At 44.0% G+C, this 24835-nt stretch overlaps 1 protein-coding gene across 1 annotated transcript; it reads left to right on the forward strand.

Moving 5' to 3' along the window:
- Positions 1-20671: 20671 nt before the first annotated feature.
- Positions 20672-24279, forward strand: GKN2 (gastrokine 2). The gene is made up of 6 exons (XM_030510281.1): positions 20672-20680; positions 21637-21690; positions 22200-22331; positions 22813-22923; positions 23522-23675; positions 24200-24279. The coding sequence occupies exons 1-6, from the start codon at positions 20672-20674 to the stop codon at positions 24277-24279; spliced, it is 540 nt and encodes a 179-aa protein (XP_030366141.1).
- Positions 24280-24835: the final 556 nt, after the last annotated feature.

The raw sequence follows: 24835 nt of genomic DNA on the forward strand, positions 1-24835 counted from the left end.
TACACTTGCATTCTCTGTCTCCTTCCACAAACAGCACCACAAGCTCTAGAACCTGAGCAGGACAACTCAAAAGCAAGAGCATCCCCCAGTCAGACCAGTCCCCACACCAACAAGGGCTAAACTAGAGAGCCTAAGAGCAGTGAGTCCTGGCCTTCCCCTTCAAATCCTCTCAGGGTATCACATACAACCCACCTGCCCTCCAAAGTAGAACCTGCTGATTAGTGGAACTGCTTCAGGTGTTGCATCAAATGTGAGGGGACCAGGTTTGGTTTCTGACAGGGGATGCAAGTGCACTCAAGTCAGGCATTCAGATGGTCTTCATTGCTTAAGGAGTTTAATGTGTCGCATACCTGGCTCTGCTCAGCAAATACACCAGCTCCATCCCCTCTATTCTAGATAATACAGAGACAGGGAAAAATGGCACCTCTTCGCTCCTGCTGTCAAATCCCTATCAGGCCTAAAGGAAGTGGGGATCCCTTGGAAATCAGAGCTTCTCTAGGGCTAGACAGGAGCAGAACCTTTCGTAGATGGGTGTTTTGGGCTAAACTTAAGGGAAGTTGGGAGTGTGGGTGTGAGTCACTTTATCTTTTAGTCTGACAGTAGTAACACATCTCACTCCAGCACAGACCAAAGATCTCTGTCAGGGTATGGGGCTTTCTATAGGAAGCACAGTGTCACATACATGTGTGAGAGCCTCTTGTTGAGGTCCCTGTGGTGCTGCCCAAGCTGTGGGTGAGCACCCACACCAGCCCTGAGCAGGCACAGGGTGAGGGCAGCCAGTTCCTCTTGGGTGGCTGTGGCAAAGAGGCAGAATGGCCACTACTGGTTTAGGTATCTAAGGGTCCTGGTTGCTTAAAGCCCTGAGATGAGGCTGCTGGGAGGCATCAAAGTGCAGAGAGTTCCTGTAGCCAGTGTGGATGGGCTGGGGATGGATGGTTTTGGGTGGGTTTGGGGATTTTAGAGGTTTCATATGGGTGTTCTAGAACAAATCTGCTCATACTTACAAAGCTTGAACTGCTTAAATCATGAGGTGATGCATAGAGAGTTTTGTGTGTGTGTTTGAACACTGTACTGTCCTAAAGCTCTCCGAGAGAAAGGAGGGGAATAGAGGAGGAGATCAGATCCTCTGTGTAGCTGTGGATTCAGTCTGACTCAAGGCCCAGGAAAGCTTGGGGAAAAGCCAAGGAATGAAGCATCAGATGAAGCCTAGAGCCCTTGGGATGGAGGGAGCTGCTGACACAGCAAAATGCCACGTTGGTGCTGTAACTCTGACTGTCCTCAGGTCCAGTCCTCTTCATAGGCCCATCTTCAGAACTTGGCTTTTTGTTTAGGATCTTGTAATAGCAGCATCAACCTTCTGAGTAAAGCAGCTCCGTAATGGGAAGCTCATGTGAGACACAGAAAGGGGTGCTGGAATGTCTGTCTCTCCCTCCCTCACCAGAAATGCTGGAAACAAGGATTCAGAATGCTAAAGCTTTTGTGTGAAGGAGCAGCAGTTCTGGGAGGAACAAGCAGTAAGGGGTCTGATTGCATACAGCAGTTAACAGGCTCCAACTGATGCCATCAGCGTGTGAATAAGTCAAGGCCAGTCTGGACGGGACTTGGAGCAACCTGCTCTAGTAGAAGGTGTCCCTGCCTGTGACAGGGCTTGGAACTGGATGATCTTAAGCTCCCTTCCAACCCAAACCATTCTATGATCATCTAGTCACTTCTGTGTATCTATGGGACCTTTTCTGAAACCCACAGCATGGAAGAAGGCAGATCTGTCAGTTTGTGGTACCTGTGGTGTTGCTGATAGGGGAGATGTAGCCCCTGGTAGTGTCCTGTAGGTTCTGTGGGTGCTCACTTGGGTGTCTTTGAGGAGGAGGATCCCTTTGCCTCACAAAGTCTGATGTGTGTAATTTGCTTCTGTTCCCTAGTTTTCATGGCCCTTCAGGAAGCTGTTACAGCATCTGTAGGGGTAATTGAGCTATAACAAATTACCTACACTGCCCAGTGTTATTATCACAAACATTTTATCACTGCGCAGGAATTATTTCCCTATTGTCAGTATAGACATGTCCTTAAATTCACTGCCTGTATCTTCAGATTGCGTAATGCACCCAGCAGAGCTACCCTGACCTACACAGTGTAGGACAAGACTTCTCCGGTTGCGAGTTGTGCCCCTTTACATTTCAACTGCACAACATACAACTCAAGGCTGCCACCCAGTGGCCAAGAAAGCTTTTTTCCTTCCCTGGATTGCTCCAAGTTTTCAAGGGATCAAGAATTCACTTGTCTCTTACTGACTCTGCCCTGCTTTGATTTCACTTCCTTGTGCTGCAACATGTAAAGCTGTGTTGCCTTATTCCTCTGGTGATCAGCTTGTTCCACTAGCTTTTTTACTCTGTGTACGTATGTAACTCCTTCGTGAAGAGCAGTCGTCTGCTAAGTACACAGATGAAAACATAGAGCTTGTAATGTATTAAATAAAATAGGAGAAAATATGGTGTAGGGAATAATTTTACCATAACCTAAGGCGGCCACACAGTCGCTTTCCAGGTCTTGGTTTTTAATCTCTGCTTATGAGCAAGGGGTGCAGTCAGATGCGCTGTTGTCCCCGGTGGTTAGAGCTGTATGCACAGAGTTGTGTAATAAAGCTACACACTTTTCAGCAGCCTTCCCTCCTCTACTCAGTGTTGTGTGTATATTGCTTGTGCTTGCCTTTAACCACTTCTGACCATGTTGCCAGGGCTGGAGCATCCTTCCAGCAACTCTGCAAGTGGGTTTTATATATTCACTTAATAGCCAGGCAAAATTCAGCCCAGGCTATCAAAGGGGCATCTGTCATCACTGGTGCCTTGCTCTCTAACTGCTCCATTTGACCAGATATTTAGGCAGTGATTATTAGTAATTATTAGTATTTGAGTAGATATTCAGCAGTAATTGGCACCCTGGAGACCTTAAAGTGCGTGAATCTGAAGCAATTCAGTCTAAGGTAAAAATGATTATGTAGAAACATGCATCTATGAGCAGTGAGCACACAAGTAGCACCGCCGAAGCACTGTTGGTTTAAATGAATAGCAGGATCTTCTGCAGTTGGGTTTCAGGCCAAGGATAAGCATGGACGCCCAGCAGGAGGGAGCAGAGCTGTGCAGGATGAAGGACTTGGATTTACTGACTACATTTCACTCAATCCTATGGGATTTAAAAATAAATCCTACTGCACTGTTGGACCTGCAGTGTCTGACTTGTCCCTTTCAAAGTGCTGTAATCATGGAGAAGGTGACCATTTGCCCATGAGGCAAGGTGTTGTATCTTAACTGATCCTGTTCCTCCTTCAAGACTTCCATTGGAAGAGGTTAATGATACTGACGCATGCTCCAAACTGGAGTCTGGACTGCAGTGATAAATGGAACACTTTTCCCTCTTCAGACTGTGCTGTGTTGTCATATTATCCTTCTCCTAATCATGCGTAAAGATCTCCTTCAACTGAGTATTGTCCATTGTCTTTAGTACTGCACTTCTTTGATAGGGCAAAATGCAGAGGAGTATATGCAGGGTGCAGCTGTGGCTTTTGAAAACCCCAAATCAGCGTGTATCAGAGCCTGGGAGATGACTTTGTGGCCATCTGCTATACCCTCTGCCATTAAATGTCACCTGCTGGGCTACAGTCGTCTTCTGTAGTGCTGCAGGATGGAACAGGCTGGAAGATCTGTAGTGAGGCTGTTCTTGCTGTATTTGAGCTCCAGAACTCTCAGCCCAGCAGAGTGAAGCCAATGTGTCCATATGCTGAGAGCTGATGGTATGGGAAGGAACTGAAGGAACTTGGGTAATTCCAAAAGGGAAAATGATCAGCAACAACAAACGACTGTCTGTCTTCTCTGCTAGGCCTGATGTGTGCTAACCCAGGTAATTCAGATTCTTCTGTTTGAGATGTGCCTAAGTGGACTCTGTGTCCTACAGAACAAAGCCTTTAGGGACCAGTGTAATGGCAGCTGAGGGACATTGCATGGCTGGTATTCTTCTTTGCAGTCACCTGGCAAACCCAGGGCATTTTGATAGAACAGAGGGAATAATCTTTAAAGTTTTGAGCTATAGGGACCTTGCCTTGCTAAAAACCCCTGTACTTGAATGTCACTAGCCATAGTCCTTGTGTGCACTGGAAAAAACTGAGAACTCTAGGAACAGAACAGCTCTAAATCCTACAAATAGACTCCCCTTCCACTAAAAAAGGTAAATTCCTTGTGTTGTTCCTCTTTCTTTCTACCTTTCATGCCACATGAATCAATATTCTGGAAAGGGAAAGGAAGGTCTTAACTCTACATGCTTTGTTTGTAATGTACATACACTAAAACTTGCCTACCTCTAAGGGTGTGCCCTATGTTAAGAGCAGGCATTAAAAGAGGATTGGAAGGGCTCAGAAGGGGTAGGAGACATGCAATCAAAGTACTGTTTTCTGGATGTGTTCACAGCTGATAAAGCATATAATAATGAGAAAGTAGCCAGAGTTAATCCATGCTAAAGATCTTTAATTGAAAGATATGGTCACTAGTTGATCTGTTTCAGCATCTGAATCATCAAGAACAACACTCTCAGCAGAGATGCCAGGGAAGAACAGCTTCGGGGTCAGTTTTGTGTAGCAGCTATAGAGCATCTTGGTTCAAGGAAGGCAAGATTTTCACAACTTGTTGTTGCCACGACAGTATCTAAGGCCCAAAGCACGCAGGACATCAAGTCCAGTGCAAGATCCTTCATCGTATGCGTAGGGAGGTCCTATAAGAACAAGAAAATAGAATGCCATGTGGTAATACTGAAGATGATGTTCAGTGATCTGGGTGTTCACTGCCAGCCCCTGATACCCGGCACGCTGCACTGCATTTTTTATCGACTTGAGCCACCTCAAGTAGCAAAGCAACCAGTGAGTAGGTGGAAATGCCGCTATATCAGAATGCACCGTCCTAGGCCTCATCTGCAGAGCATCTTTCTCATGATAGGGCCTGCAATTTGCCTGCAGTAAGGCTCCGAGTGCTCTGCTGGCGCTCCAGGATTAACTCCTATGAGTAAAACTTAGTTCCTTCATATGAAATTCTTTTGAAATCCATTGTACAAGAAATGGGATCCACAGTGCCAGAAATTCTATTGCAAGTGATCAAAATATGGTTATGGCCTCACAGCAAGACAGTTGACGTAGATGAGTCTCCATAGCAATAGTTGGTGTTCTACAATGGTGTATCTTTATCGCTCTGAGCAATGTTTTTAATCATTGCTGCACTAAAAATACCTTCCATGTATGACTGAGAGATTCTTTCATAGTCACCAAACACAGCTGGATCTTTACCTCAAAAATGAATAATCAAAGACGTGCTATTTATTATTCTTTGGGGTTTGCAGTACAGAGTGGCGCTATGGCTCTCTATACTGCCAGTGCATTATATGGTTGTACTCGTTACTAGGCCCTGACAAGCTTTGATGTTACCAGAGAATCCTATGAAGTGTAGATTGTTAAACTCCCAGGTAATGGGATCATTCCACACCTGAGAAACCTACAGGGAATGGAGCAACTTGGCTTAATATTGTGAAACACAAGGATTTGATGGGATTCCTTGGAAAACTTAGCAGCAGACTGAAGGAGAGCAGTTCTTAGAACTACCCTTTTTCTTTGCATTGGCACTAAAGCTGCAAAATTCTGGGCCAAAACTTAAGTCACCTTAAACTTTACTAAAAGGAGTAGCAAGGGTTTGGATCGGATCATTATGGAGGTTGTGGCTCGACACTGTTCCAACCCTGATCTGCAGAGATGCTGATTTGTGCTCATCCCTAGTTCGAACAGCAGCATTTGTGTTATTCCCCAAGGAAAGCCAAACAAAAGCCTGGATACAGACATCGTTCATTTGCCTGCACTCACCCTGAAGTTCATTAGCCCTGTAGATGTTGCGTCCTCTGCACATACTGGAGATGTCTGGGCCGTAGGGGCTGAGGTCAGGGACAAGTCCCCCGATGGCGTATGTGAGCTCCCTTCTGGGTTGTTCTTCACCTTCCAGGATCTAAACATCAAATAACATCATCCAGCAAGATCAGTGCCTTGATCCATTTAATGCTATGTATATTCCTGTTTCTGGAATGATGACTTAGTGATGTGTTTTACTCAAAACTGAATTTAGTGCAGCCTTCCAGTCTAATCCACTGTGGAACCACTAGCAAGCATCGAGGACGACTCCTATGGCAGATCTTTCCAAGGGAATCAAGGTGGAGGGAGGCTAAAGAGAGCTGGAAACTCAATGAAACAGCTGAACAAGGAAGACTGAATAATTTAACACAGAGCTCCTACAAAAGTAATTCTTCAGCCCCTAACTTCTTGCCCTAGAGGTACTCAGGTTGTAACTTGGAAGCATGGAAGGAGAAGTCTTTCATTCAGCCTTCTAAAACAGGAGCCAAAGAGGGCAGTAGCAACACTTGGCATTACATTTACACTAAAACTATTTGCAAGTGGTGCTTCTGGTCTCTTTGAGAACTCTGAGCTCTGCGTGGTTCAGTGGGACAGCTTCTGAACTGCTGCAGAGTGCATTGTTTCACATGAATTTCAAAGGTATTTCCCTACTTGAATGCTTTGTCATCTGGACAAAGTGTCTGCATGTCTGTGCTTTCCCTTAGGACCCAGGCTTCTTTCAGCACCAGCCACAGGACTCCTGTTCTGGCTCATGCCATTAACATGGAGGAAAAGCTGCTGAATCCAGAGCTGCTCTTTTGTGCCCTAAAGGAACATGGAGGTCTGAACAATAGCATCTGCAAAGCAATGTTCTGGAATGAAAACACCATTTCCTATTGAAATGACTCAGAGCTATTTTTAGGTATTGCTATCCCAAAATAATTAACATTATTGAAGGTTTCCTAATTTAAGCTGTTTCTTAGCAACCTGCAGACCTAAAGCTCCTCAGAGAAAACAGAACTGGGGAGGCGGGGGGAATGATGCGCCTACTCTTTTTCTTTGGGAAAACCACCCCCATGGCAAATTCCCAAGCCACATTCCTGTTCAGAAGAACAAAATCCTTCTACCTGTGAAGACCTCAGCCTCTCAAGAAAGAAAAAGCACAGTTAAGAAACAACTTGATGAATTATAGTGGAATTTTATCGCAGGGTTCCTGGAAGCCCACTCCAATGTGCTTCCTCTTGCTGGTAAGCAAGGTGCTGAGATAAGCTTCAGGGGGCACAGAGATGCACCTTAGTGCAAGCAAGCCTGGAGCTACAGCTAGAGGTGAATGGTTTTGCTCAAGCCTGTACTTGGGTAACTCTCCTCTTTTACTTCCCCACCCTGCCTTCTTGCCCTTAAAAGCCAGGATTTTCCTAAGGTCTCAGTTCTCAGACTTCGACGGAAGCCAGTGTCTGCAAAAGGCTGCTATGCTGAATGCTGTGGTGGTTTTTTAAATGCCTGTGCTAATTCTGAGGGCTGAACTCGTGCTAATGTGATGCTTTGAAAAAGATCTGAAAGCTTCAATCTTAACCTTCTTTCCTCATCGCTGGATTATTTCCCTGCCCACGACAGGCGGTTGAAAGTAGATGATCTTAAGGTCCTTCCCAACCCTAACTTTTCTATGATTCTATGATTCCATTTGTTCTTTCTCAACTCCATTTGCCCAAAACCTTTGTTTTCAGCCTGCAAAGCATCTGAGATTCTGATGAGAGCCATCCCAAAAACCTCCAAACATAAAACAATATCAAAAGATTTACTGCTTTTTAAACCATCATTAAAAAATAAAACATCTAAGTGATCTACAACATTGTTAAAACATGCAAGCCCTCCACTGCAAGCATCTGAACCCGGCCATTCTAACCTTTTAAAGGTTAATGTAAAATGTCACCGAAATGGATACAACTTCATAATACATGGTGTGATCTAAGTGATTTTTAAGTAGCTGTTGGTTAAAAGCTTTTTGCAAGTAGTGGTATCTCTGACATCTGTCTGCTTTGCACAGCTGTACAACTCCACAAGTAACTACTCTTACCCTGTTCTCTTGAGCCAGTGCGCGAAGTGCGTCAAACCTGGGGAACAGGTCTCTGTTCATGCTGGAAATGAAGCAAGATCCCTCGGGCAGCAGTTCGGTTGCAATAAAGCCCTTGAAAAGAAAGTTATTGACAGGTAGAATTCAGTTTTTCAGTAATTAAGATTGGAATAAAGTCTGAATTAAAGTAATAAATGCAGGTAGTTTTTATCCCAAAACTCAGATTCAAAATGCTAAGAATAAAGAAAGAAGTCCTGTATGCTCTTCAGCTCTATAGGGCACCTTCTGTTAAAGCATGCTCATTGCCGCTCACCTTATCATAGTCCCAAATGGTTCTCCATCCGCCACGGGCTCCCCTCTGCTCAATAGTTGCCACGCGCCTTCTGCCATTGAAGTTCACCCTTGGGTAGCCTACTTCAAAAGGAATTTGATTTCCTCTTTCTGGATTCTGAAACTACAAAACAGAATTAAACAACACTGTAAGACCTCCAAATCAGTCAGTTACCTCCCCAAGTCACTGCTACAATAGAAGAAATGCTGCCCACAGGGAGCACAGTGTTTTCAACATGACAGAGAATTAAGGCTGTGGCATTCTAGAGTAGTTTTTAATGGAGAATTCTTTTAATAGTTCAATGAATATTCCTATATCTTACAACTGTCATTTGCTGAGTTTAAAAGTTTTACGCACAGAGATGTTTTAGGTTCCTTTCCTCCAAAGGGATGGGGAAAGAAGCAAAGAAAACTCAAGAGAATATAGAAAGAGCAGCAATGGATGTGGCACTTGGTCTCTATACTCACTTCCTGAGCAAGGGTTGGAGTCAGCAAGACTCCGAGAAGGACAGCAGCCACAATCTGAAATGAAATTGGAAAATGAAAGTGTTACTGCAGGTCTGGCTGACAAATCTGGTCTTGAGAATCCTAATTCCTAATGTAAGTGTAATCTGGATCTTTTTGGGCTATCATACTGGAATTATGATACTCCTTGCTTTTCCCTAGAGTAATGCAAACTAGACATGGAAAAAGCTGCTTCTTTGTGAGCTGAATCTGCAGTCTTCTGAGACCTGTACAATAATATCCAGATATTTCACAAGAATGAGGAGAAGGGATTTAAATTCCTTCTTCTGGAGCATTACAAGAAAGTGGTTGATCCATTAGAGCATTACTCCAGTTCTGCAAAAGCACTGATAAAAATGGACATGGATTTAGGCTTCCTGCAGATCCTTACCCCTTCAGCTGATTAGGTTAATAGGGCCTGAGTTGTTCTCTCTGGAAGAGAAAAAGCTGTCCAGAGAACACCTTTTTACTCTAGATAGGCATATGCACTTCTGAGAGATCAAGGCAGTGGCTTTGAATCAATTTTAGTCTATAAGGAGGAAAAGAAGCATGCATACTCACAGTGAGTTTCATCTTGACTGCAGAGCTGATGCTGGTGCAGGCAGAGTGAATGGTGTGAACTTATATATGTTTCCAGAGTTAGGTGTGAAAGGCTTAAATGTTGAAATACAATGATTTTGCCATTTATATCCCTGTTTGCATGTTGCTGAACATGGTTTCCTGCTCTAACTTCCTCATGAATACAGGGATTGTGCTTCTGCAAACTGTGACCTGCCGGAGTCTGATAATTATCAGGTAAGAAACCATTTGCAGTGGAAAATCAAATATGTCTTCTAGTAACCTTCTAGCTAATTGCTTTTGAAAATTAACATCAAACTTAAGACCAGAGATAACCTAAGGTGTAAAAACCCAAAAGCTTTGCACTAGGCAAATAAATAATAGCCTTTGTGCCTTCCGAAGTATACTGTATGATACCCATGTAACCACAGCGCCCAACAAAATCCATGGCCCGATTACAAACTGATGTTTTACAATCCATAGGCAGTTCAAGCTCAAATATTCCATGGATGGGCAAGTCTGTGGATGTCTCTTTGTTATTTAAGTGGCAACCATCATTTTTTTCACCTTGCCTCCCAGTATTTTCTGCGGGGATACAAATACTTACTGAAGGAGGTGATCACTCAGGGAGGTTGTGGAATACTCAGGGTTTGTGTCAAGTTGCTCAGTTTCATTTTGTGTGCAGCCCATGGCAGGGAATGCCTGTAAAGATTGAAAAATTGCTTTTTTAACTGGAATTCAGCATGTTATTAAAAAAAAAAAATAAAAAAATGGGTGTGTGTTAATATATAAAACCATAAAAATTCCTTGGATCTGGAAAAAGCAACTCCTTTCGTTCATTGGGTCAGTAGCAGTTGGGTGTTTTCTGTAAAGTTTGAAATGTTACTGTAGAACACATGGTTAATTTAAGCTTTTCATGGAATAAAAAAGCTTGGAATAGTATTAAGCATCACAATGTCTGGTATTATAGTAAGAATAGGACTCTCTGCATCAAGTTGAAGTAGTTTTGTGAGAAGCTCGACTTTGCTGCAGATGTATTGCAATTTTGGCCTTAAACAAGAGGGTATTGGAGCAGGCACCAGTGTCCTGGTATTCCCTGCCAAGGAGACCTGTGTGAGCCCAATGGAGGGTTACTCCTTTTTGCCTGCGGGGCTGCTCACCTGTGCCATGTGCTGCACCACAGGCCCTGCTCAGGTCAGGTCCCTGCCACCCCAGGCACCTTTAAATCATCATCCCTTACAGAGCCTGGCCCATAGTCTTCAAGGGCTCCAGAAAGACATTTCCCAGTGACATGCGATGGGATAAGTGAAGAGGATGCCTGGGTTATCTTGGGAAAAGGCAGTCTAACATTGGAAAGGGAGAGGAGATTCTCTCCAGAAACCTCAGGCGCGTCGGACAGGAGTTTTCAATGCTGCAGCTGGATGGTTGCTTTTCTTTGGAGTTTTGCTTTGGTATTAATGTCAGTTAACTATTAAAGACCCCCCAAAGCATTTCCTGAACAGAACAGGCTGCTACATCTTTTATATAGAGCAACTCTTGACTGTTCCTCAATGGGTAAAGGGTCTCTTAAAGTAACTGCTTTCCAACTTCAATAAAAGGGCCTCTGAGCAAGGAGGGGAGAGGTGAAGGTCTGGTATTTTCTAGACAGACTGAGTTACTGAAGTGATTGTTTTAGATGAAGAAAGTAGTCCTTAGTTTGGGCCTAACTGGAATTTGAGTCTTTCAAATGTCCAACTTTTACTTGGTTAAGGGATGTTTTTATGCTTCTTGTGTGAAATATCTATAAAACATTAAGTAACATCTGTATTCAGCTCCAAATGCAGCTGCAAGTTACGTTTCATATGCTTATTCTTTTATTCACAGTGTGCTTTCTGGGTTGATCGGAGCAATAGTTCATCTGTCTCCTTGTAATTGTACAGCACCATTTGCTTTTACTATGATTAATAATTGCTTAAGGCAGCATGTGAAATCTCACTGGGAAATGATTCAGGATGAGGTTTATGCCCACGTTGGCATTCTGTCAGAACACTACTTTAACAACTTGTCTTTGGAATTGCTTCCACTTTTTGAAAGGATTTGTAAAAACACAGCACAGACCAGTGTAGGGTGATCATAAATTTTATTGAGATACAAGAGCCTCCACACGGAGCAGAAGAGACAGAGGAATGATTGAAAACGTGATCAAGAGCAGGTTATCGATGAGGAAAATCCTGTTCATGCGAATGCTGTTCTAATTCGTCAGGAGTTACTGACAGTAATGGAGAGGCCGTTCATTAACCCTGACTTTGAAGCATGAAATATCTTCCCTTATGAAGTTTGAACCTGAAAGAAAAGGAAGAACTGATTAGATTTGCACTGAGAATATGTGAGCTGCATCTCTCTCAACTTATACCACAAGCTACTGTTAGTGAAGTCTTTTTAGACAAATCTAAGCTGCAAATTTGGGCTTGCATCTCAAAACTGTGCTGTTGTAGGACCCGTGGTAGTGAGGTATTGCATATGCAAGAAGCTGCTGAAACAATTAAGGCTTGTGTCAGCAGCCAGAGCCTAAAGCCTGGTCTCCAGGTTACATGCACAAGAGTGACAGATCTGCTGCTCTTCCTTAGGTACACATTCCCCAATGTAGAAGAAGCCATAGAAAACCACAGGATTTCGACAAGTAGCTTGCACATCTTCACTTCAATCCTTATTTGTAATCTTGCTGCTCTTTCTTTTGGTGTACACAAACACTGCTAGGGGTATACTCACCGGCAGCTGGGTAAGCCAGATAAGAGGGAATCCCTCTGCACAGAGCTTGAATGCGTTTTCCATATGGGCGCAAGGTTTGAAGTCTGTCCCTTGAGATGAGCAGGCGATTCTCTCTGGGTGGAAGCTCGCGAGGGTCAGATCCCTGAGCATCAAAGAGACAAACCCAGATGGCAGCATTTAGTGACAACAAGGAGTGAGTTGAGAGTCTCACTGCACATCTTTGCATATGGATGAGGGGTTATTGAAGTGCAGCTTTTGAAATGACTGAACCTTCAGAGTGACTCAGCTTTGCTGAGAAGCTGGTCTTTGGTTCTTGGAACCATTTCTGCTCTGTGTGTAGGGAATGAGGGCTTTTCAGAGGCAAGCGATCAGCTTTCTCACCACTTCCATTCACCATCCTACCTCGTTGCCTTCAGGTGATTCAGGAAACAGGTTATCAAACAGGAAACCCTCGTCCATTTTAGAGATGATGCAGGTGTGTTTTGACAATACCTTGGTGGCAACATAGCCCTGTTGAAAGAAAAGAAGCAGCTTTTTGTTGCAAACAATATACAGTGAAAGAGGATTGCCAGAGAGAAGCACTGATTTGAAGAAGAAATAAAGCTTTACACAGTACAGATAGTCATAGCAAAGTAAAACAGTGCTTTTCCAATGATATTGCCTAGGTAAATGTGCCATGGAGGCTGACAAAGGACTGGTAACAGGTAAATTGCTTTCTCCATAACGCCTTGTGTATGAGAAGTTACACTGCCAGAGTCAGGTGTAGGGATTCACTGCTGCAAACATCAGTGCAGCAGAAGCACTCAAATAGTTCAACGAGAACATTTTAAAGCATATCCTCTAAAATCTGGTAGAGTTTTGTTGAAGCTCAGGTGTTTCTGACACACCTTTTTGCTGTTTCCCATGGGGTTTCTACCATGGGGGCACTCACTTACCGTCTTGGCATCCCAGACTGATTTCCAAGGGTCAGAGCCTTCCTCTGGGTTCTTTCTGGCCCCTGTGTCATAGAACAAGCTCACTCTGTGGTGCTCCTTGAAGTTTCTCTCATTTTTCTGGGTTTGGAAACAAATGAAAGGAGGTGAGGATTGAGGATCGTGGGGTCCCAGGAGCTTTTCACTCAAAACATAGCTCCAGTAGCCACATTTTGGGAAGCAGTTGCTCTTAGAGATCACATTAAAGGGGAGATATTTTCTGGCCTGAGAACTGTTGTGTCAAAACTGACATTCAGGCTTTATCTAGCCCTGGTTTTCACGTGTCTGCAGCCACCTTACAAAGACAGCCAACCTCTAACACTACTGCTCTATTCCCCCCATAGAGAAGCATATAACACTTGTTTCACTGGCACACTAGGGAATTTTCTTTAAGCCGGATGCTCAGAGTCAAGCTTGCAAGAAAAAATTCCAAGGAAAGAAAAAGAATTCCCTGTTGTTCTTTCCCCAGGAGGACTGTGCAGACAGCGGGTTATTTACAGCATTTCACTGTATTTTGTGGTCACATGCTAATATTTGGGTTTCTATGCTTACGCTCATCTCAAGACAGACTTTGAGTTCATGTCTAGCAGCTGTCTTACTTCCCCTCAATATATCAAGCACTTCAATATTTTATTTGGTATTAAAAAAATGCAGTTTCCTGCTAAGTATCAGACTTTAAAATATACTCCCTCTTTCAGAAATGTATTTCTCAGAGGCTGTAGCTAAAAGCCACTAGTTCTTGTGGCAGCAGTGTATGATCACAGGTAGCTCTGTACTTACCCTGTTAGCAAGAGCTGGAGCCAGGAAAACTCCGAGAAGAGAAGCAATCACGATCTGAAATGAACATTCGAAAGTCACAGCACTTCGACATTGGGACTGATCATCTGGCATTGAGTTATTTGCTGTCTTAAAAGCATTTTGACTTCCAGTTTACCTTTGTGTACCTGCTCATGTGTGTCTGAAGTGGGGTCTGGTTGAAAGATATTTAAATATGCAGAAGGCTTCTTTTGTAATGAGCTTACATCAGATCACTTCCTAAATTCTCTTCACCTCAGTAGTATACTTTGCATAGGTAAGAACATCATTTCAATAGTGCATTGTAAAACACATACAGCCCCAGTTCAGTGAACTCCTTGCAGAAAGAGGGGCTGAAATGCTTTATTTAGGAGTGCATGAAAGGTCCATGTGCACCTATTGTGAAGAGTTGGAATCTGGGTGCACAGTACAGCTCTGTACTCAGAATACAGCAGAAACGGGGCTTGAGTATAGCAGATCTCATGCCTCTGAATACAGGACTAATCGTGTAAGGGTAGAACAACCATTTCTGTTGCAGAAAATGAAGTGTTTAACACTTTCTTACCCACTTATAAAATAGTATAATTTCAGTGACTTACATGCTTGTCCCTCAGATTTGTCAAAACTGCTGCTGATACATTTTTGAGAGACTTAATATCCTTATGATGATAAATTCTTTGGTGATAATTATTGTGAACAATTCTCTTTGAGACAATCCCTCTAATATTGAATTGGTGACAAACTCCGTCTACTTCAAAGGACAATCTTTATGAGAAGAGTCGAAGTGTGACTCAGAGTATTTCTCGCTTACAGTTTGGGATTTATCCTGCAACAATTTCAGCCTGCTGTAAATATCCTGGGTTCAGAGTCAAGCACTTGGAGTCTTTCATGTCTCATGGTGCTTCCCCTACACTGTAGCTGTGCCCTAACTTTATCAAACTTGCTGAGACTGACTTGCACCTGAGTTGCGAATGAGAGAATATTGCCCTTGTAACAGAGCACTCCTCTCCTTCATGTTTCAGCAGTCATATGGAGTGAAGTCCCTGCCAAAAATGAAATCCCACCCCTTCGGTCCCTACCCATTTGGCATTATCCCTCTGCAGTCCCTGCGTAAATCAGTGCGAGTTTGTTCAGCACCAAGAAAGACTCAGAATAACTTTAAAACTGTCCATCCTTACCCATTTTATGAGAAAGTGATGCAGATACTTACTGTGACCTTCATTTTGATGGTAGGCAAGGCAAGATCTGCTGGGAGTAGATCTGTACTCTTTTTATACAGTAATAGCCCAAAGTTAAACCTTCCACTGGCTTTACCCTATCGGCGCGTGCCCTGTGTTCACAGAGTCACACTGGGCTTCCTGGGGAAGTGCTCTGATAAGAGGAGGTTTGATACCAACCTCAGGGGATTCATTACGTGCAGGAGGGTGAAAAGAAACTTGTCGTGTTCAGTTCAATGTGTTTTATAGTAACTTTTAAATGGGAGGAAAAAAATAGGAACTGGAGAATAGATGCCTAATAAAATTTGCAGTGACACTTTGTGCCTTCATGGCAAAGGACTCTCAGCCTGGTATTTTATCTATAGCTGATACCAGCTTTTATATCAACGGAGGTGGTAATCTTGCTGTGTTAAATGTTAAGTCAGCCCCTGGAAATCATGAGGTTGTTCTAAATCCTAGGAATTACCAAGTTCTTTTGTTACCTTTCTCAGCTCACTCAGTTCAGATTCACTTACCAGTCTTCAGGTGCAGCCTCTGTGTCTTCACAGAGCCTTTTCATCAGAGTAGGACCTGAATACAGACTAAGGGCTAATTCCAGAAAGGGACCATAAGCTAGAGACAACAAAAGATGAGGAAGGGAGGAGCAGTAACAATGAACATTTTATGTCACTATTATTTCAAAGGAAATAATGAACTAAGATTATATATATACGCGTGTATCTCCTCAGATAACATGGATTTGTTTCTTTGTGCCTGTTACAGAAGCAGCACTTTCAGAGATGCTCATTTACCTACTCCAAAAGTGCTTCTTAGTAAATAGTAGCTCTCTCGGTACCTCTGTACAGTAATCATGCACTTTGCTGTGGGGCAGTGTGGGTTTGCATACTTCAGTTGCCTTTTCATCACCAGAATGGCACAAGCGGGGCTCAGTGTCATTATAAACTAAAGTCTCTGAACTAAGCTGACGATCTTTGTTGAAGCTGTTACTGGAAAAGCCACAGAATCTTATTGTACTTGAGAAGGTGAGGCCCAATTCTCATCTACACCAGTCAAGGCTGGTGTAAGCTTCAAAGCTCCGTCATTCTGCTACTGGCTGATGCCTTGCCATGCATGAGGTGCCTTGCCTTGCACATGAGTGCAGCAGAGTTGTAGTGCTCTGCCAGCACTGTGAGCAGAGAGCTCTGCTTTCCATCTATTTTGCACTCACTTTGCACGAGGTATAAAATATGGTGAATGAAAGTAATAAATTACTAAGGGAAAAGATTTATGGGTCTTCTAATCGGACTGATCGGGGGATGCCAAATGGAGATAGGCATGTCCTTAGCTTCCAAGACCCAAAATACACAGAGAAGCCTTATTTTGTGTGTCATAAAACCCTCTCGTAGTCTCTGGAAATTTGATTAATTGACTAGTTCTCAAGAAAAGCATTTTGAGACCAAACTGTGGAATGCTAATCCCTGTGGTGTCGTTAGCAATCAGTTGGAAAGCAGTTTTGCCCATTTCTTCCAACAGCCGTAGCCAATTTGGCCATTACAGTGATGTGTCGTACTTGGAAGCCTGAACCTCCAATCCTTCTATCAACTTCTGAGTGCTTGAGTAATTTGTATGGCAAACACCACACAGCTAGACCATTTGACATTAGGAATAGCTAATGAAACTAATGGCAGTAGTAGAAGCCAGGAAACAGGGCAGGGAGGGCTGCTTTTACTGTATAAGACCCGGTTCTTGTTCCAGCACAAGTTTGTCTCTCTCATTTTTAAAGCTCTGCTCAAGACATTCTGTTTCTGTACAAGCCTCTTGTACCACTGCGCAGTAAACTCCTAAGGTCAAGAGCTGCTCCAGTTTTAAACCTTTTCTCCAGTTCCTGTTTCCTTCTGCGCACACACATTTTCACTTGGTTTTCTACATGTTACTGTCTAACAAGAACAAAAGTGCTGAAATCCTTTCTGCATTCAGCCTTGAGGCTTGGTTTAGTTTTTAACTTCACAATGTGATTCATTCTGCTTGACCTGTCCTTGTGCCACCCAGTTTCTCTCTAGGCTGTGTCACCCCATCTTTATCTAGTGCGTGGCATTCTGCTAATGGAAGCAGAGAGAATGTTGTTGATTTTTTGAGGTGTTGCTTCATTCTTCTCCTTCCTCCCACTACCTGCTCACTCCCTGATAAAGTACATATTTACCAGAAGGACCTGGAAAAAAAGGCACCAGGAGAGTTGATGATGTTTGAATCCATCTCCTTTATGTGTTAGAATTCCTGTTTGGTAATCAGACTTGAACTGCAATTGGACAAATATTCTTTTCATTTCATAGAATCATAGAATGGTTTGGGTTGGAAAGGACCTTAAGATCATCTAGTTCCAACCCCCTGCCATTGGCAGGGACACCACACGCTAAGCCATGTCACCCAAGGCTCTGTCCAACCTGGCCTTGAACACTGCCAGGGATGGGGCAGCCACAGCTTCTCTGGGCACCCTGTGCCAGTGCCTCAGCACCCTCACAGTAAAGAACTTCTTCCTTATATCTAACCTGAACTTCCCCTGTTTCAGTTTAAACCCATCACCCCTTGTCCTATCACTACAGTCCCTGATGAAGAGTCTCTCTCCAGCATCCTTGTAGCCCCCTTCAGACACTGGAAGCTGCTCTGAGGTCTCCATGCAGCTTCTCTTCTTCAGGCTCAACAGCCCCAATGTTCTCAGCCTGTCTTCATACGGGAGGTGCTGCAGCCCCTGATCATCCTCGTGGCCTCCTCTGGACTCACTCCAACAGCTCCATGTCCTTCTTATATTGAGGAGACCAGAACTGCACACAGTGCTGCAAGTGGGGTCTCACAAGAGCAGAGGAGCAGGATCACCTCCTTTGACCTGCTGCTCACGTTCCTTTTGCTGCAGCCCAGGATACGATTAGTTTCTGGGCTGTGAGCGCACACTACAGCTGGCTCATGTTTCTCACCAAATTTGATGTTCAAGGTTGTTTTGTTTAAATGCTGCTTGGTAGATGACGGGACCAAATAATGGGCCAGATTCTCCTGGCGATTTGACTTCTGTAGATTAAGAGCAATTCTGTAGCTTCATCATGTTGCATCAGGATAAATTAGGATGTATTTGGAAAGTATTTGGCCTTATGAAAATAACTGAGAAGTTGTTTCCTGCAACAGTCAACGCTGCTGCGTTGTAACATGTTAGTTGTACTGAACATGACTTAGATTCCATTTTCAGCTGGCTTCCCTGATATGAGCAGTCTGTAGCAAGCGCAACAGCTGAGGAAAAAGTGATTTTACTGGGGGAATAGTTTGATCAAAACCTTCATTTTGATCAAAAGCATCCAAAGCAAGAAGAGAATGCTCTGAGAATGTGAGCATGGCTGAGAAACTCCATGTTCACCAAGCGGTTCTGAGCCACAGCTTCCTCAGCTAAACCTCACTCTGCCTGTGGACCGGCAGAAGGGAGATTAAAGCAGGTCACAGCCCTTCTCATGCAGCTCGACTTCAGTTCTTTAATGCAGAAGGGTGCTTAGAGGGCTCCAGAGAAGGGCACCGGAGCTGGTGCAGGGCCTGGAGCACAAGTGTGATGAGGAACGGCTGAGGGACCTGGGGGGGTTTAGTCTGGAGAAGAGAAGGCTCAGGGGGGACCTTATCGCTCTCTACAACTGCCTGGCAGGAGGATGGAGCCAGGAGGGGGCTGGTCTCTGCTCCCAAGGAACAAGGGATGGGACAAGAGGAAACGGCCTCAAGCTGCACCAGGGGAGGTTTAGATGGAGCTGAGGAACAATTCCTTCCCCAGAGGGTGCTCAGGCATTGGAACAGGCTGCCCAGGGCAGGGCTGGAGTCACCGTCCCTGCAAGTGTTCACACCCCGTGTAGCCGAGGCCCTCAGTGCCATGGGTTGGTGGTGGCCTTGGCAGTGCTGGGTCAATGGTTGGACTTGATGATCTGCAAGCTCTTTCCCAACCTGGTTGATTCGATGATTTCGTGATTCTGGCATTGTCACGGATAACATTGCCTTCGAGCGCCTGCACGCTGATTTCAGGTGCATTACTGGGAGATAGGAGACAGAGGGGAGAGCCTCCGGAAAGCAAGGCTTTCCTGTTGGCAGTGTATGCAGGCTTTGCCTGTGGCATCTGGCAGTGGTTCTCTCTTGCAATAATGTTAATTAAGAAATTAATCTTTCCTTTTTTGGCCTTGTCTGATCAGATCAGCACAATCCAAACAGTCCAGAAGGAGGTGGAAATCATGAGATGGTGGCTATTGGTGTAATTCTCCTAAATGAAATAACTGTTGGTTTCACATGTTGCCTTGCTCTTACCTGTGCCTAAAATGCAGAAGCTCATTCTTGGGTGCTTTTCAAAAGAAAGGAGTATATGAAGTTATTTAAGCTTTACTTTAAAAGCATTTAAAACTTACTAAAGCTTTTTGGTTTAGTTTGTGGCACCTGAACCCTGTCAGATTCCTGCTACGCAAGGCTGCTTTGGCTGCTGAAATCTGAGTGTTTCTGGCATATCTGTAATGTCAGGAACAAAGAATCTGTTGAGCAGGAGGGGCAGAGCCAGCTTTCAGGAGTAACGTCAGTCTAATCTAATCGGTATAACAGTGCTTCTCACAGTTTATATCTGTTTATATGCATTCTGATATGCTGCTTATCAGCACAGCTTTTTTACACTTGAGGTACCATTTTTTGTGCAATAAAGCAAATGTGTGCAATTTCCGTTGTTTTTATTGAGGCCTGTTTGCTGAGAGAGATTCCATACAATCTCTTTCACCTTTTTTTCCAGTGACTGAGATTACAGAACTATGTTGGCTCTTAGGTTGAGTTCTTGTTTTCTTAGAAGGGAATAGGCCTCAGGTATGACAACTAATAGAAAGCAGAGTGTGATTTGTCAAGGTTCCAGCACAGGCTGGTATGGAGTCACAGCTGAGGAGGAGGCAGTCAAGGTTGTAGTCATAGAGGAATACTTCTCATAGAATCATAGAATGGTTTGGGTTGGAAAGGACCTTAAACTCATCCAGTTCCACCCCCTGCCACAGGCAGGGACACCTTCCACTAGAGCAAGTTGCTCCAAGCCCCTGTGTCCAACCTGGCCTTGAACACTGCCAGGGATGGGACAGCCACAGCTTCTCTGGGCACCCTGTGCCAGCGCCTCAGCACCCTCACAGGGAAGAACTTCTTCTTTATATCTAACCTGAACTTCCCCTGTTTCAGTTTGAACCCATCACCCCTTGTCCTATCACTACAGTCCCTGATGAATATCATGTGGTCATTGGCACTTTGACTAAATATAGAAAACAGAGGTAGCTTTAAAGGAGGAATCCCCATCCTGCTCCTTTGGGTTTGTGACCTTGTGTGAACTGCACATCCTCTGAAGGTTCATGTCTCTCCTGTATACACTGAGGAGGCTAAAAGTTACCTGGAGTGTCTTGTGCAGGACAGTTATTCCTGATTACATCACTGATGTCAATGCATGTGTTGTATACATCATGATAACTAATCAAAACCAAGCAGCACTCCCTGTCAGGAGCTCATTGGTATATTGAATGGAAGAAATGACTGAAGAATTACTGTTCATGTATTGGCCACCATGACGTTGGTATTTCTTTCCAGGATTTGCCTGCAGACTATTGAACTGTTAGGGGTTATATTCCAGAAGACAAAATGCAGTTGGTAGGAGTGAATAGCAGAGTTATTCCTGACGCCATTTCATTCTAGACAATATCCTGTTAAATATTTAAAACAATGGAACCACCGAGAGTGGGAACTGCTCTAAAGTTTAAACCACTGAATAATGGCCACTTGCACAGTGTTTGATTTCACAAAAGCTGACTTCCTGAGTGCTTTCATCATATCGGGGGCAGGTTATCTGTGCCAGCCCAAAATTCAGATATGAACTTTGCCATAGTTTGGCATGTAGATATGGACTTGTTCAAGAAAACTTCTGTGAAGTGTTTCCCACACCTCCAGCAGGATATAAAAGTTGAAGGTCTCTGGGCTTTTCTTGCATTATTCCTTTCTGCAGCCTCTTGGTCTTATCTGGAGGAAAATGAACGGGCTTGTGAGTATATCCATTTTTCAACTTGTGTTAGAAAATGTTCCTTCTTTCTAAAAGCAAAAAGATAGAGAAGATGATGCTCCAATATGTGGTACAGTGTTGGGACTAATATGATCTGTGTATTGTTTCTTTGGGTTGTTCCATGGGAAACTTGCATTTCTGGAGTGCACAGTAATCCCCTTGAAGGCAGTGGAAGCATCATTTGTGCAGAAGTTGGTTACAATTCAGAAGGGGGGTTTGGTTATGATTTAACAGCTACAGTTGAAGAGGCAAATCAAGAAGAAACATGGCATCAAGGAGGGACTTTGGGAAAATGGAATGGGTTAGTTATCATTCTGCTTTTTCAATTGCAGGCAAAAGAGAGCCTAATAGTAAGAACTGAAGACTTGTTTTCAGCTAATACATGTGTTAAGTGGGGGATTTTTCAAACTGATGCTGCTTCCCTCTATTCCTGAACTGGGGTTTTTATGGCGCTGTCTGGTGTGTTCCTTTCACAGGCTGCAGTCCTCGTGTTGCTGGGAGTCTTCTGGACTCAGACTTCGGCACTGGATGTAAGTAGAATGAGAAGCCTTTTAGTGAATGTACTCATTTAACATGTATTGGATCCCGGGCAGGAGGTGAAGATAATAGGAGGAAAAGCACAGAAGAAACTAACAGGGTGCTTATGGCCAAGTGTAGAGAAAAATAGCATTTGCCAGAGGCGGCAATCTTATAAGCCAAAGAGGCAGCTCTATGCAGGTGCATAGTAAGGAGAAATGTGTTGGGATGTGTATCCCCTTAGCTCCAGCTGAAATTTGGAGGCTATTGCAGTCTCCTGCTACTACACATAGTGACTGGGATGCCCTGTGTTTTTCCTGAGCCTGCAGTGAGGGCCTGTCCCCTCCTTTCTCACTCTGACACACTCGTGCATAATTAATCTCAACCTCAAGAGCCTTCTAAGTCTCTTGATAGTAAATCTAAGGGATTTACTATTTACATAAAGTAATGGTTCTTGTTCTTATTGCACCTTTAAAAGCTGCAAGCCAGCTGATGACCGATGATTTTGTGTTTTTTACCAAAGAGCTTTGCCCTGCAAGATCCTGAAAATGGCTATGTCACTGGAACAATGACTATCGACAATGAAAACAAGATTGCTGATGTCCATGTCCGTTCTGGCATGTACTCCTCTGATACCATTTTTGACTACTCCAGTGTAAGTAAATCTGAGAATCTGCCTTGACTTGAGTTTTTAAACTCAGAAATTATTTCAGAGCATTCTCATCATAAGTTGTCCTGAAACATGATTTCTTTGAAGACTCCTGCCACCTTTCCTCCTCTTGGGCCACCTCTTTGTTTCACCCATGTGATGTGGTCACTTGTAATGAAATCTGTGACGGCACCTTCTAAAGGTGAGAAGGATGTCCCTGACCTCAGTGAGGTCAGAGTGGAGAATGGGCTGCCATCACTCCAGCAGAAGTCTGTCGGGAAAGATCCTTCCAGCCTTATGGACAGACATCAGCTTGGGCAGGCTACTTCCATTTCCCATAGGTGACACCATAAGCGCAGAGTCATTCCACAGTAGTAGCCTGTGTAACCTGTTTGTGTTTCTTCTAGGTTGTCATAAAGAGTTAGAAAGAATCAGCTAATATTAGTGGTAGCCTTTAATTCATGAACTCCCCTTGTTTTAATCGCAGGGGTACATTGCAACAAGGCTGTTCGCACGAAATGCCTGCTTCATCATGAAGATGAACAAGGATGACATCCCAGAGCTGGAAGAAATCGGGCGCCAGGCCTTTGAGAGACAGGTAACTATAGTAAACCTGTATAGGAAAGGCTACTATCAGAGTTGCGTGCTTGTCAGCAGCTCTTTGCTCTGCCTTTGAGAGCAGCTGTTGTAGGAATGGCTTTTCCATTCCCAAGATGATGAAGCAGATCTGACAAGATGGAACTGGAAGGGAATGTCATGTAAAACATGCTTTTCAGGTGATGAGCAATCTTGGCAGCCCCACACAGGGTTTTGTAGAGAGTTGGCATTGGGACTAGAACTGCAAGATCCCTTGCCCTGGGAAGCAGTGTGATTTGACCATTTTGAGGAGATCACAGTAGGACTTTGGCTTTCCCTTGAGTTCTGGACTGTCTAACATTACAGTACAGCACATTTACAGCAAAACTTACTGGCAGCTAACAGAACTGGTTGTGGTAGCAATACAGGTCCATTTTGCTATCTTGGCAGTTGGTATCTAGTGACCTTTGTTCCTGAATAGATTGGAAATACTTACTTTTCTTTAAAAGTATGTAGCTTCCTTTGCTACCTCTTTGTGCAAATGAGGGGGATTTTAGATTTGGGGATGTAGAATGAGCACAAAGCTACATTGCTGATGATGTCTAACACTTTCCTTTTAGGCTATGAGGACAGTATACTCTCCAAATAATGTGTGGGTACAGTTTCAACCTGGCAATTCCATGTTTGGGAGTGCCAGAGACTGGCTTGTCTACGGTAAACCCATTGAGCAGCTCTGTTCAGGTCTGCCTCTCTACCAGCTTGAAGGGACTTCAGGTAAGTTGCAAGATCAGAATACGATGTTTCTGTTACAGTTCATAAACACCTTTCTGTCCTTCCAGACTAAGTCCACATGGTACCTTTGAGGCAGGAACATATTGTCCTGCTTTAGAGAGCAGGAGTAAGCTGCGTAATAGGATTGAAAGGGGAAGGCTTTGGGATGCTTGTATCTGAAACCCTGTTGCAAAGTGGTTTGGCTGGTGTCAGAGGGAGCCACTGTGTAGCAGCTGTATCCACTTGATGCCCCAGCGATACAATGGTCCCTCATGGAATATACTGGATGCCATTGCTACCTGCTGTATGCAGTTATGGGGAAGGTGGAGCACAAAGGCGATGTAAAGCTGTACAGACATTTCCTCCCTCTGAGTTACACCATAAACATTTTACACAGTATCATTGACACCAACAGGAGTCTCAAATAGAACCATCATTGGGGATTGAATTTGTGTGTTAGGCAGACTTTTCCCCACTGGATACAGGGATCTTGTCACTCAATATCTTCATTTTCTTGTTCCTTTTAGCACTATCGAATGATAATGGCTGTGCCAGTGCAGGAATTCCAAGCATTTTGGGCATGAAAATCTGTGAAAGAGCCAATTAGTCTGCATCCTGACAATTCTGCTGCATGGGAACACCTTGTTTCTTTGCATGCTTTTGTGGTGGTAGCCACATTCTCCAACTGGAACAAAACTGGGTGTTAGACTCAACCTGCCTATCCAAAGCTTTGAGCTCAGCAAACCTCTGATATACAAATAAAGATAACGCAGTAATGAAAGTGCTTTGTCTGTTGTCGTCATTGAATCCCAGACTGGTTTGGGTTGAAGGGACCTTAAAGCTTACCCAGCTCCAACCTCCTGCCACGGGCAGGGACACCTTCCACTAGAGCAGGTTGCTCCAAGCCCCTGTGTCCAACCTGGCCTTGAACACTGCCAGGGATGGGGCAGCCACAGTTTCTCTGGGCACCCTGTGCCAGCGCCTCAGCACCCTCAAAGGGAAGAGCTTCTGCCTTATGTCCAACCTGAAAGCAGAATGGAAATAAAGTGGCCCTTTAGTTTTCCTGCAGCAGAGACACGTTTCCCTTTGGTGCATTCCTATGCTCCGGCTGCAACATGACCTGGGCATTGGATATGCTTCATGTCAACGAAGAAACAGTCCCA

Source organism: Strigops habroptila, chromosome 21 (genome assembly GCF_004027225.2).
Source record: "Strigops habroptila isolate Jane chromosome 21, bStrHab1.2.pri, whole genome shotgun sequence".
NCBI lineage: Eukaryota > Metazoa > Chordata > Aves > Psittaciformes > Psittacidae > Strigops > Strigops habroptila.

Coding starts and splice junctions, on each gene's coding strand:
- GKN2 (XM_030510281.1), top strand. Junction 22,332..22,812: donor CCATTTTTGACTACTCCAGT/GTAAGTAAATCT, acceptor TTTTAATCGCAG/GGGTACATTGCAACAAGGCT. Junction 22,924..23,521: donor GCCAGGCCTTTGAGAGACAG/GTAACTATAGTA, acceptor CTTTCCTTTTAG/GCTATGAGGACAGTATACTC.